Below are 12,171 nucleotides of genomic sequence, written 5' to 3' on the forward strand. Positions count from 1 at the left end.
ATTTCATCTACCACCTCCAAAGAAGCGGAGATCACAGAGGGAAAGCATTCTAAAAGACTTAGTCTTGATTTCAGGAGCTCAGTTTAACAGAAGGCATGGAGAGACAAAGGACTAAGAAGGTTCTTAACATTAACTTTTTCTCTCTCTTTATACCTCTCTTTCTCATCTGATAGGCTTGGTAAGATTGCCTGATATTTCATCAAGAAAATATGAGATTCAAGCTAACAGATAGTAGTTACTTTATCTCCCCACTAATAACCTACAGTCTTGCCTTCATCTGTATTAATCATTCTCCTGAAACAAAGAAGTACCCTCTCCTATCGAAGTCCTTCCTTCCACACACACTGGTGATCCCATCTCCTGGTGCCTATTTTTTCTCCAGGTTTTGTACCATCTCTGATCACCTCTCTTGCTTCTTCAACCTCCTTTTCTCCACTGGATCATTATCCTAAGTATTAAAACATAATCTAGAAGCTCCCATCTTTCAAAAATACCTCTCATCCCAATATCTCTATTCCTAGCCTACCTACTATTTCTATTCTAGTCTTCAAAGCCATACTTCTCAAAACACAACCTATCTTTATTCTCCATACACTCTGCAGATCTCACCAGTCCACTATGTTCTTTCCAAGGTTAGCAGCTGCATCCACACTGCCAAATCAAATATTTTTTGGTCCTCATTCTACTCAACCTCTTGGCATAAAACACTGTTTTCAACACCCTTATTTACAACATTTGTTGGATCTCAGTTTTCATGGCACCCTACTCTAGACCTTTCTCTTGCATCTCCAGGCCTTCGTTCTCCAGCTTCGTCCCCTCTAGTCCCTAAATATTGTATCTCAGGACTCAGCCCTGGGCCTGTTTTTCTATGAGTATTCATTCTGATTGCTTTAAATATATGTTAATAATGCATAAATGTATATCCCAGCCCAGTCCTCCCTTCTGAGTTCCAGACTCATAGATTCAGCTTAACTCAAAAATCTCATAAGCATTTTGAATTTGATATGGCCAGAATTAAACTATAGATCTTTTTTTTTTTTTTTTTTTTTGAGTCTTGCTCTGTCACCCAGGCTGGAGTGCAGTGGTGCTTCTTGGCTTGCTGCAAGCTCTGCCTCCCGGGTTCACGCCATTCTCCTGCCTCGGCCTCCCGAGTAGCTGGGACTACAGGCGCCTGCCACCATGCCCGGCTAATATTTTTTTTTTTATTTTTTAGTAGAGATGGGGTTTCACTGTGTTAGCCAGGATGATCTCAATCTCCTGACCTCATGATCCACCCGTCTCGGCCTCCCAAAGTGCTGGGATTACAGGCGTGAGCCACCGTGCCCGGCCTAAACTATAGATCTTACTTCCCCAAATCCAACCCTTCCACAGTATTCTTGATCCTAGAAAATGGCACTACTAGTGCAGTTGCTCAAGGTAGAAATCTGGGAGTCATCCTTGACCTTCTTTCTTATCCTCCACATCCCACCTATCACCAAGATCTGCCCATTGTACTTTATCTTTATCTCTGCTACCAACATGATAGGCCAAGCCATCACCAGCTGTCACCTGGGTTCCTGCAGTAACCAAACAACTGATGTCCCTGTGTCCACAGAGCAGCTGGAGGAAACTATGCTACCTCTTCAGCCTCATCCATGTGCCTGTTCCCTCTAGTATTAGGCTCTGGCCACATGTGCACTCTTTCATTTCATTATAAGATCTTCCTTACCTTAGAACCTTCATACATGCTGCCCTTTATCCGAATGTCTTTTTCTCTAACCATTCCCTTCCTCCACATGTTTCCTCTTGGCTAATGCTTTCACACCTTTTATGTCTTAGCTGAAATATCTTCCTCCCGTAGGTTTTCTCTAGCCAAGATCCTGAATGTCTGTCTTCCGCCATTCCACACCATCATAACACAATTTTAAATTGTATATATTTTTAAAATTCCATACAATTTCCTCAATAGGACTCAAAACTCCATGAGGTCAAGAACTATGCCTATATTTTTATGACTCTATATTTAGTACTTAGTCCAAGGCCTAATGATAAGTATTAGTGAATGAATGGAATTCTGTCCTCTTTTTCCTAACACTCACAGGTTGGCAGGGTAGCAATACCCATTTTTTATATCACTTCTATGCCCCTTTTATAGTGACATGAAAATATATGAATCTGTGGAATTAGACAGAATGACTCTGACAGCCACTTGCGAATCCAGTGTACGACTTTAAGCAAGTTGCTTAACCACAGTCTTCCAACCTAGAAAGTCAGAAAATAATGTTTATCTTATAGTAATATAATGAGAATTAAAATGGCATCATGTATATAAAGTGCTAATCATAAAGTGTTGCAGTTTCAATGGTGGTGTCTCCTCCAAAATTCACAGTGGATCATATTTCCCAGTGCAACAATGTTAAGAGGTGTGGCGTTTGTGAGGTGATTAAGTTGTGGGGACATCACCTTTGTGAATGGGCTTCACACCCGTATAAAAGGGCTCAAGGTTAGAATAGGGAACACCCTTCTCGCATTTCCATCCCTTCCACCACAGCATTTCGCCCCTCTGGAGGATCTAGCAACTAATTACCGTCTTGGAAGTAGAGCATTCCTCACAAGTTCATAAAAATCCTGCTGGTACCTTGATTCTGGACTTCCCAGCCTCCAGAACCATGAAATATAAATTTCTGTTCTTTGTAAATTACCCAGTCTTTGGTATTTTGTTATAGCAACACATATGGACTAAGACATAAAATTATTCAGTAAAAGTTAGTTCCCTGTCTTCCACGCCTTCCCCTAAATTCCAAATTCTTCTTACCCAATAGATACACATGCACACATACAGAATTTGAAAATATGAGAATATCTATCCCGCCCTCCTGGGTTTTTCTGATTATGCTCTTCCTACTGCGAGTTTTGCCTGTAAAGAATAAGATACTTACCCAGAGAAGAACATTTGTAGCTTTAAATCAAATATGTAACTCTAGCACTAAATAACTGGAGTTTATCGAATAAGGGCACCTTCTCCAATACATTTGGGGATATTATTGAGGAAAAAGTCAATAATATGATTTGATAGCGCAGAAGACATTACTTTAAAAGAAAACACCAGATGGCAGCACCAGATGCTGGAGATGTGTCTGATGGGGCTTTAGCTCAAACCTGAGCATTGAGGATGCTGAAAGTAGCTTAAAACTGTGTTCAGAGAGACAATCATTATAGAAAAGATAGTTCCCCCTTAAGAAAAATAATACATATTTTGCAATATAGAATAAGGTTTTAGGAAGAGTGTTTCACAGGTTACAAGTGAAATCCTAGGAAAATAACCCCAAGCCGTAACTAATAAAAACTTATTAGGCAAAAGTTTCATTTTGGTTTATAGTTATATTTAACGAACTCTGTTCTGTTCCAATTAGCTTGAAAGGGCCTAAAGCTAACGAATGAATTACAATCAGCTTCCAAAAACAGACAAAATTTTATCAACTATTAAATGCAATTATTAAAATTTATTCATTCATATTAAAATAAGAATAATTACTTCTATTATTATATTCCTCAGCATAGCTGGGAAAATCATTTACTAAAATAGACATCAAGAATCTCATTGAATAGATATGACATTAAAATTTAAAATGTTAACATACAGTTTGATCCATATTATGAATCACAATTTTATCTGGAATTGACACCACTTTTAAATTTTTGCTAAATTGGGTATTACCCATCCAGGCTTTTTTTTTAGAGGAAAGAAAGGAAGTGTGATGCTGCTCATTACACCATGAAATACATATACACAGCCCCAGGACCGTTCCATCTTTTAAATAAAAATCCACACCGAAGGTTTTATTCCTCTTAAATACTGTTTAGGGTCCTACACAAGTTTCCTGGGAGATCAGGAAGAGTGAGTTCAGTCCTATACTTTGGATGTGAAACAATGAGACAATTCAAGCCAGCATATTAGTTAGAAGGCAATGCAAAATGCCCACTGAGATCTTGGAGCAGAACTTGTCTAATCGGTGTTTGTGTTTAGATTTGACAGAAGGATCAAAGGAGCATCTGTGCCATAAGGGACCTGAGCCAATCTATTTTGGAGAAACATTCCGAGGGAAAGGTAATTCATTCTACCAGTGAAACAGTGACTGTGGGGTCACTGGAGTGAATTGTTTTCCAACTACTATGATCACAGTTCTGAAACTATTTCTCTCACCTGAATTCACTACAAGATTGAACCCCGTGAGAACATAAGGCAAGATAGCTGATTCTAATCTGAAATGAGACCAAGGATTCCAGAGGGAAATCTGAATTGTAAGAAGGAATGTATGAGTGTCACAGGCTGCCAAAAGTCAGCTTTCACAGACAGATGAAATTCTGAAATCTAATAATCATTACAGTAGTGTTCTTTATGGAAAATGAGTAATTCATAGCACTATCTAAAATTTAAATGAAAGAAAGAAAAATATCCATAGGCAGGATCAAATCATAACTAAACTACACAGTGAAGGAAAGGCTTTCTGCTGAAAGCACTATGGAATGGTAAATGTCTCCTCTAAGGAAGGACTAAAGCCCACTGCTTTGAAAGTTCTCATGCTCCCTGGAAGCCTGAGAGTTTTCTCCTTCATAACTAACCCAAGCTTATTTTAAGTCTGGCAGCCAAAGGGACCCTATGTTGGATAACCTTTCTACGCCCTCTACTGAATCTTGTGTGGTCCCCAAATAGGCCAGCACACATCTGACAGTGGTCGGGGCCAATTTCTCATTCACATGTGTGTTCTCAGGCCTGAGAGCAGGGTTGGGTGTGCTCTGACATAGCCATGTCCTCTAGACCACCACCCCCTACTCTTGTCTAAATGCATAAGTTGAGTCACTGAAGGACCATCGCTGGCCTCTCCTGACATTCTCCCCTCCAGATGACCGGGTGAGTCAGGAAGGTGTCTCCTAGGGAAGCTGGGTGCCCAAGCCAGCCACTTGCAGCCATCATGACTGAGTGAGAACATGCTGTGCTCAGCCTGTTGGCTCTACTCTTGAGCACAAAGTATGTGTTATAACAACAAGCACAAGAATCCTGACCACACACTTCCCTATCTCTAGATCTGTAATGAGAACATTTGAAGTAAATGCATACAATCAAGAAACAGTGCTGTAAGGCAGAAAGTGAACAGAGTTTCTGATTTGTGACCCTGAGACACAGATTCTTATATTCTCTGAATCCAGACCCCACACGTTATGGAAGAAAAGCAACAGACAGAAGATAGGAAAAACAGGTCATGTTTCTGAAACCAGCTTGAAGACTATGCCACACTGAGGAGTTTGGTTTTTCATTAGGCAAAGAAACGAGCTGTTTTTTCTTCAATGTTCATCGGAAAACTTGCCCAGCAGCTGTGAGTGACTCTTCAGCTTTCGAATCATTGTCTTGGAATCTTCTAAACCAGCAAGACCATACTCATTTTATTTTAACATAGAATTTAGGAGCAAAGGACTAGACAGTCCTCAAAGTAATAAAATAAAAGAAAGAAAAATCAAATTAGAAACAAAGAATGCCCCTTTCCCAACCAATTCCTTTGGTTTAACCTTTTACAATAGCTTGTGTAATCTTAGTTCTCTTTCTTTCCTCTTTCTTCCCTCCCTCCCTCCCTCCCTCTCTCTCTCTCTCTCTCTCTCCTTCCTTCCTTCCTTCCTTCCTTCCTTCCTTCCTTCCTTCTTTCTTTCTTTCTTTCTTTCTTTCGTTCGTTCGTTCGTTCTTTCTTTGTCTCGGTCTGTCAACCAGGCTAGAGTGCAGTGGTATAATCTCAGCTGAGTGCAACCTCCAACTCCTGGGTTCCAGCAATTCTCCTGTTGCAGCCTCCCAACTAGCTGGAACTACAGTCATACGCCACCATGCCCAGCTAATTTTTGTATTTTTAGTAGAGACATATTGGTCAAGCTGATCTTGAACTCCTGACTTCAGGAGTTGGCCTCCCAAAGTGCTGGGATTACAGGCATGAACCACTGCACCCGGCCTAATCTTAGTTTTCTGAAGAATTCATTATCTCTGCAGGCTGGGCTTTTCAAGTAGCAAGCCATGGAAAAAAGACCTTTACCACTTCCTGTTTCTCATGATTTGATATTCTGTAAGGTTGACACAAGACAAAGCAACCACAATCTGGTTTAATGGACAAAGAACATGAACCAGGCCCTATCTTGCAGGTAGCCACCCTCGTAAGCATCTCTCTACAATCCTTGTCCATGATGAAACTTTAGATAAAACCCTAAAAACTCTTTGCCATTCAAGCTGGGGATTCCTGGGGTCATGCTTGTTCACAATGGCCCACGTGGGGGGTCAGGGCCTTGTCGTCAGCCTGAACACAGGGCACAGAGCAGCAGCAGGAATCAAGCACCTCCCAAAAAATAACCTAGTTGCTTCATTGTCTACACTGGGGTTAATTTCCTACTTACTACAACCATATAAGTGTCAAAAGAAAAAATATGCTGTATTTACAGACTATGTGTATTTTTGCAAGTTCTTCAGTGTTTAATTGTTACTAAAGTCATTTGGGGTTTTTGACACAGATTCTATTTTAGTAAGATAAACTCAGCATAACCCAGCAGTGCCAAAAATGAATTCCTAAGGTAGATGACTAAAATAAACCAGCAATAAATATTGGCTGTTGGAATGGGAATTATATCTCTGTGATGTAGACACAGCATTAATGACTCATTTTCAAATTACAGTCTCCTGGGGATTATTTGTATCAGGGATCAGGGAAGAAAGAAGTCCATCTCTTCTTCTTTTAGACAGCAGAACTGAAGAGGAATATGAACCCATCAGGCAAGGATGTTCTTATATCTATTCAGCCAAGAGAGATATAGGCCCTGGAGTTCCACAGGGAGTTAACTTGAACAGGCTGCATTGAGGCTGATGTAAGGCATTGATAGAAAAAATACTAGGGGGTGAGGTGACTGATTCTAGGGATAGTTTTCTCTCGTTCCCCTATAGGCAGAGGGTGACACCAGGTTCACCTAAAGCCTCTTGTGTGGCATGAATTACCCTATCAGTTACACTGGGTGCTGCCCTGTTCCTTTGCTGCTTGGAATTAGTGGACTCTTTTAGGCCTCCTTTACTCCCTAAGGTCAAATTCTGATCTTTTGGCCCCTGAGGCTGAGTTTTACAACTTCTCTGGTGTACCAGAAGGCGGTCTGAGGTAAAGGTTAGGCTACAATTTGGGCAGGACACAAGCTGAGCTTGACTTGGTCCCGCTTGGCTGGACTGTGCAGTCGGAAGGAGCTGAGGCTTCCGTGGGAGTGGCTGGTGGAGCTCCACAGGGAGCCGGTCATTTTCTATTTTCCACTTTTCCAGGCATTTGGGCTCATGAATAGGAAGGGACAGGGTGCCAAATTCCCTACCACAAATGTAGCAGATAACAGTCCTTGGTCGGGCTGGGGTTCCACTACGAGCTTTCTTGAGGCCAATAAGATGATCAGAACTGTTTGATTGTGGTGCTCTGGCACCCTCACCCTTTGGCTTGCAGCTTCTCTGATGAACAAGAAGATTATCTGGCAAGAATGTGCGGCCACAGGATTCACAGGGCAGCAGCTGAGCCTGGGCACTCTGAAATGCAGCCTCATTACCTGCCTGAAGACTGTAGGACCCACTGCCGCTCAGAGACTGTGGTTTGGAGGGTTCTGGCCTCCTCAAGTGCTTGGGCAACTTACTGTTTTCAATATGCCACTTCTGCAAGCACTGGGGTTCATGAATGGCAATTGACTGGGACCCAAATTCTCGACCACAGATGTAGCACACCCGGAATCCAGGCCTGCGGGCCGGGATCACAGGGGGGCTAAGCTGGCTTTCCGATATAATTCTTCTACCTGACGGTTTTGATAGTATCACAGTCCCAGGTCTCTTTTTCTGAGTGTCTGTCTTAATCTTTTCACCAGGATTAACACTCTCTGTTTCTGGCAAAAGGCTAGAATAGGAGTCACTAGAGAGAAACCCAGCTTGGTTGATAAGGAAAGTGGGTTCTTTAGAATGGTGAAAAGTTTGTTGTAACTTATTGGAAATTCTTTTCTTCTTTCCTCTTTCCATTAACAAAGATTTCAGGCCAGACTCACTCTGGGCTTCTGCTTAGAGTGAAGGTTAGTGAGGTTAGTTGTCCTGGGGTTCACACTGTTGCCAGTACCTTAGCCCCACAGACCATGACTCAGAGCTTCATTGTAGGACAGCAGTCTGGAATGTTGGAAAGTCCTCATTAAAGTTGAGATGTCTGCAAGATCTGTGGAGGGGTGTGGGAGACATAAGAAGTTACTATGTATACACACACATACACACATATTTGGGCTGTAAACTGATAAAGGGCCGTAGTTTTTTTGTGTTTTTCTTTTTCTTTTTTCTTTTTTTTTTTTGCTTGTTTTAAATATTGACCTTGTATACTTTTTGACTAGCATAATAACCAGCATATGGGATTTGGTCAATAAACTGACATAAACCTGAGGAAATCTTCCATCATCAATTGTACTATCACTGTATTAAAAATAGTGTTCTGCCCAAAAAGTTAACTTGACAATGACAGCACATCATAGATACAGATGATGCAAACCTACAGAGGCTGAGACCAGGGTGGTAAGACCATAGAAGAGAAAACTGCAAACTGTGAAAATTAGATTAACGAGATCAGCAGGTCATACAAAAAGACCCCCTGGGCCCCACAGAAACTTCCACTACGTCAGAGATCCTTAACTTGTTAGTGACATGGATTCCTCTGACAATTCTGTGTAATATGTTTACAAGCAAAAAATTAAAATTGTTGCTATCACAGGGGAAATCAATATTACTGAAATAATTTGTCAACTGTTTCTAGTTGTGATATACATTTTAATCGAGATAAAGTTGTGTCACAGACTTCTTGCTTGTCCACGGACCTGAAACTAAGAACTCTTGCAGAAGAAGTAATTCAAGAATGAATCTTAAGAGGATTATCAGGATAGCCCTCAGAGGGACATAAACTTCTTGTGACACATCATGTATTTACTTTTGTTTATTATGGGAATACAGTATTAATAAGTGGAGCTATAATTCTCCAGCAGAGTACAGCCTAGGCTGGCACCCATCCTGGTGAGATATCTGCAGATCTTTCGTGGAAAGATGATACACAGATGCTGCTTGAGGCTCTTTTTTCTTAAAGGTATCATACCAACTTTCTTGTTTTATATATGTATGACTTCCAAATATTTTTAAAATATAAAACAAAGGCACTAGATTCCCCAAGAATCCCCACCAGAAGAAGTGGCAGCTTAGATATCCATTTATGGGAAGAATCCTAAATTTTTATATTGGGAAAAGTCATGAGTAAATTTTACCATGGGTTTATAATCTGGCTCCCCAAAACGATTATTTTCAGAAGCCTCAGGACCTTTTTCATTTCCTGAAGGATGACCCAGATCAGGGTGATAAACTCTAAAGCATCCATTCTTAACCACAGAAGGAGCAGCCCTGGTGTGAAGCTGGATCCTGCACATCACGGCAAACACTTCAGTTTGGGCAGTGCAAGGCCAGCAGTCCTGGGAATATGGAAACCCCAGGCACTGGATTTGATAAAGAACAAAAAGAGCTGTGATCTTTGTGCCCAGCTCCTGACTTAGGTGCCAAGAAAGGTCTGAATCCTTGCCTTTAAGAGTATCAAATCAGGTCTGGCAAGGAGAAGGAAGTTATTCTTTATTTTGACAGATTTTAAGACAGTAATGTTAACAGATGTGACAAAAGTATGTGTTGGCCCCAGAGTGGCCAGCCTAGAAAATGAAACAGAGAAATTTATCACTTGATTAGTACCATCTAAAAGAGAAAGTAGATCTATGGAACATAGGAATAGGGTAAAATTATTTCATTAGGTTTTTAATCCAGCCCATGGGTTATTTCCATAAACCACTCTGCTTCATTGGCTCTGTTCACTGAGGAATTTTAGTTTATCGTTTTCCTTGATACTAGGAAATTGCAGACACTAATATGATTTAAGAAGGCAGATTAGAAAAATCAATGCAATCAAATAAGCCTCCTTCCCCTAAGTTTTCTCTGTCTCCGTCTCTCTTCCTCTGTCTCTGTCTCTCTGTCTGTCTTTCACACACACACACACACACACACACACACACACACACGAGTCAATTCTGTTCCCAGCAGATTAAAATACTGAGAAATCTCCATGACTTTCCATAACAACCCCTCCATCTCCCTTTTGATAAGGTAAGAGAGGTAATATTTATTGAATACCAATTATGTGCCAGATATGGCACTGATGTTTTTGTAAACATAATTTTAATTAATTGTCAAATAATTATGAAGCAGGTATTATTATTTCAATTTTATAAGTAACGAAAATGACTCCGAAAAGACAAGTAATTTGCCCAAGGCTGTCAGTGTCTAAATGACAGAACTGTGAATCAATTCCAGCTCTCTTTGGCTCCAGTATGTGGCTCTTTCCATTATTCATTCTGCCTAAATTCCTCCAGCAGAGCTTCTTCCCTTTAGTTTTCATCCCTGTTTTAATGTACTATCCATATGCCTCAGGGAAAGGTAACTAAGCTCTCACCAGCTGTTATGCTTCCTTTTAGGAGAAAGAAGAAGCAAAGAAAAGGAGGGCAGACAAGGCACAGAGGAGAAGCCTCTGAGAGGGACAAAGCAGAAGAGGGAGACTGGGGCTATGGAACACAATGTTTTCAATGTTAAGTGACAGGGGCCATTTTTTTTCAACTTTTTTTTATAGGTTTGGGGGTACATGTGCAGGTTTGGTATATGGGCATATTGTGTAATGCTGAGGTTTGGACTACACATGAATCTATCTCCCAGGTAGTAAGCATAGTACCCAATAGGTAGTTTTTCAGCCCTCCCCCTGCTTGCATTCACTGCTGTCTGTTGTTCTCATCTTTATGCCTACATGTGCTTGACGTTTAGCTCCCACTTATAAGTGAGAAAGTGTGGTATTTGGTTTTCTGTTTCTGCATTAAGAATCACTTTTGCCAGGCCAGGTGCAGTGGCTCACGCCTATAATCCCAGCACTTTGGGAGGCCGAGGTGGGCAGATTAGCTGAGGTCAGGAGTTCGAGACCAGCCCAACCAACATGGTGAAACCCCGTCTCTACTAGAAATACAAAAATTAGCCTGGTGTGGTTGTGGGTGCCTGTAATCCCAGCTACTCAGGAGACTGAGACAGGAGAATCACTTGAACCCAGGAGGCAGAGTTTGCAGAGAGCCAAGATCACGGAACTGCACTCCAGCCTAGTTGACAAGAGTGAAACTCCCCCCCGCCCCCCCAAAAAGAATCACTTTTTCCATATACAGTTGTTTTCTAGATGTAATTTTTCCTGAGTGATGTGCAGTACAGAGTCTTGTCTTAATTTCACCAATATCTTCAGAAAAATCTACATAACCAGCAGAGGTAGGGACCAGTTGGGGGAATGGGGCAGACCACCAATGAATGATGTGTTTTGTCTTTCTTTATCATGGGCACAGGGTAAAAGTGAAGGCTGCCCCAAGAGGCCAGGTAGTGCTCAGTTTGAAGCCATGTCACCATTTTGATTAGGGATAGATCTTACCGCACACGAACATTTGTGCACTGCAAATATTTTCTCTGCAGCAAACACGATGAAACATCACAAAACGTCCATTTGAATCTTCAGCTTTTCTTTTTCTACCATCCCTTTCCTCCTCCAACGTTCTCCTGAAATTTTTCCCTTATTGTGACTAAAGGTATCAAAATATGAAAGATGAGGTAGCTGGAAGCCAGTGAAATTTTTGGGAACGGAGGTGTCTTATGGAGAAATGCATAATGTTTCAGCCAGTGACTGTGCAAAGGCAACATGCCACGGCACAGCAGTGTTGGTTGCTCTCCCTTTATAAGTTAGCTCTAAAAGCAAAAGTACTGGAAAATACTAAATACATATACTTAAATCACCTAAGAAATTGGCCTGTCACCCAAAACATCATAAAGCAATGTTGCTGGTTTATAAAGAGAATCACTTTGCAAAGCCAGACAGTTTTACCTCAAGCATCTCTGGAGAATGTTCACTCAGTTGGCCTGGATTATTCGTTTTGACCATATCTGCACATAGGACATTTAAAGAATGTCTTGGAAGGCATCACTTTTTATCAACATGATGCCATTTTTCCATTCTCTTCAGGGTTCATGGGAAGGGAGAGACAAACACACAAAGATAAATGTAATAACCGTGG

General features: G+C 41.1%; 1 protein-coding gene and 1 long non-coding RNA gene across 4 annotated transcripts in view; one reads left to right on the forward strand and one right to left on the reverse strand.

Moving 5' to 3' along the window:
* Positions 1-10,675, forward strand: LOC126957541 (uncharacterized). 2 transcript variants are annotated; one of them, XR_007726814.1, is made up of 3 exons: positions 1-119; positions 4,007-4,087; positions 10,555-10,675. It is a non-coding gene; the product is annotated as an uncharacterized LOC126957541 (long non-coding RNA). The 2 variants fall into 2 exon arrangements; XR_007726813.1 differs by lacking the exon at positions 10,555-10,675 and adding an exon at positions 5,188-5,456.
* The window catches only part of ZNF474 (zinc finger protein 474), a 23,678-nt gene continuing 17,966 nt past the window's right edge, over positions 6,460-12,171 (reverse strand). For both annotated transcript variants that reach the window (XM_050795562.1, XM_050795561.1), the window contains exon 2: positions 6,460-8,225. In XM_050795562.1, coding sequence (XP_050651519.1) covers positions 6,944-8,038 — 1,095 coding nt within the window. In that variant the 5' untranslated portion in view covers positions 8,039-8,225 and the 3' untranslated portion in view covers positions 6,460-6,943. The remainder of the gene's footprint in view (positions 8,226-12,171) is intronic.

Source organism: Macaca thibetana, chromosome 6 (genome assembly GCF_024542745.1).
Source record: "Macaca thibetana thibetana isolate TM-01 chromosome 6, ASM2454274v1, whole genome shotgun sequence".
In the NCBI taxonomy this organism is placed as follows: Eukaryota; Metazoa; Chordata; class Mammalia; order Primates; family Cercopithecidae; genus Macaca; species Macaca thibetana.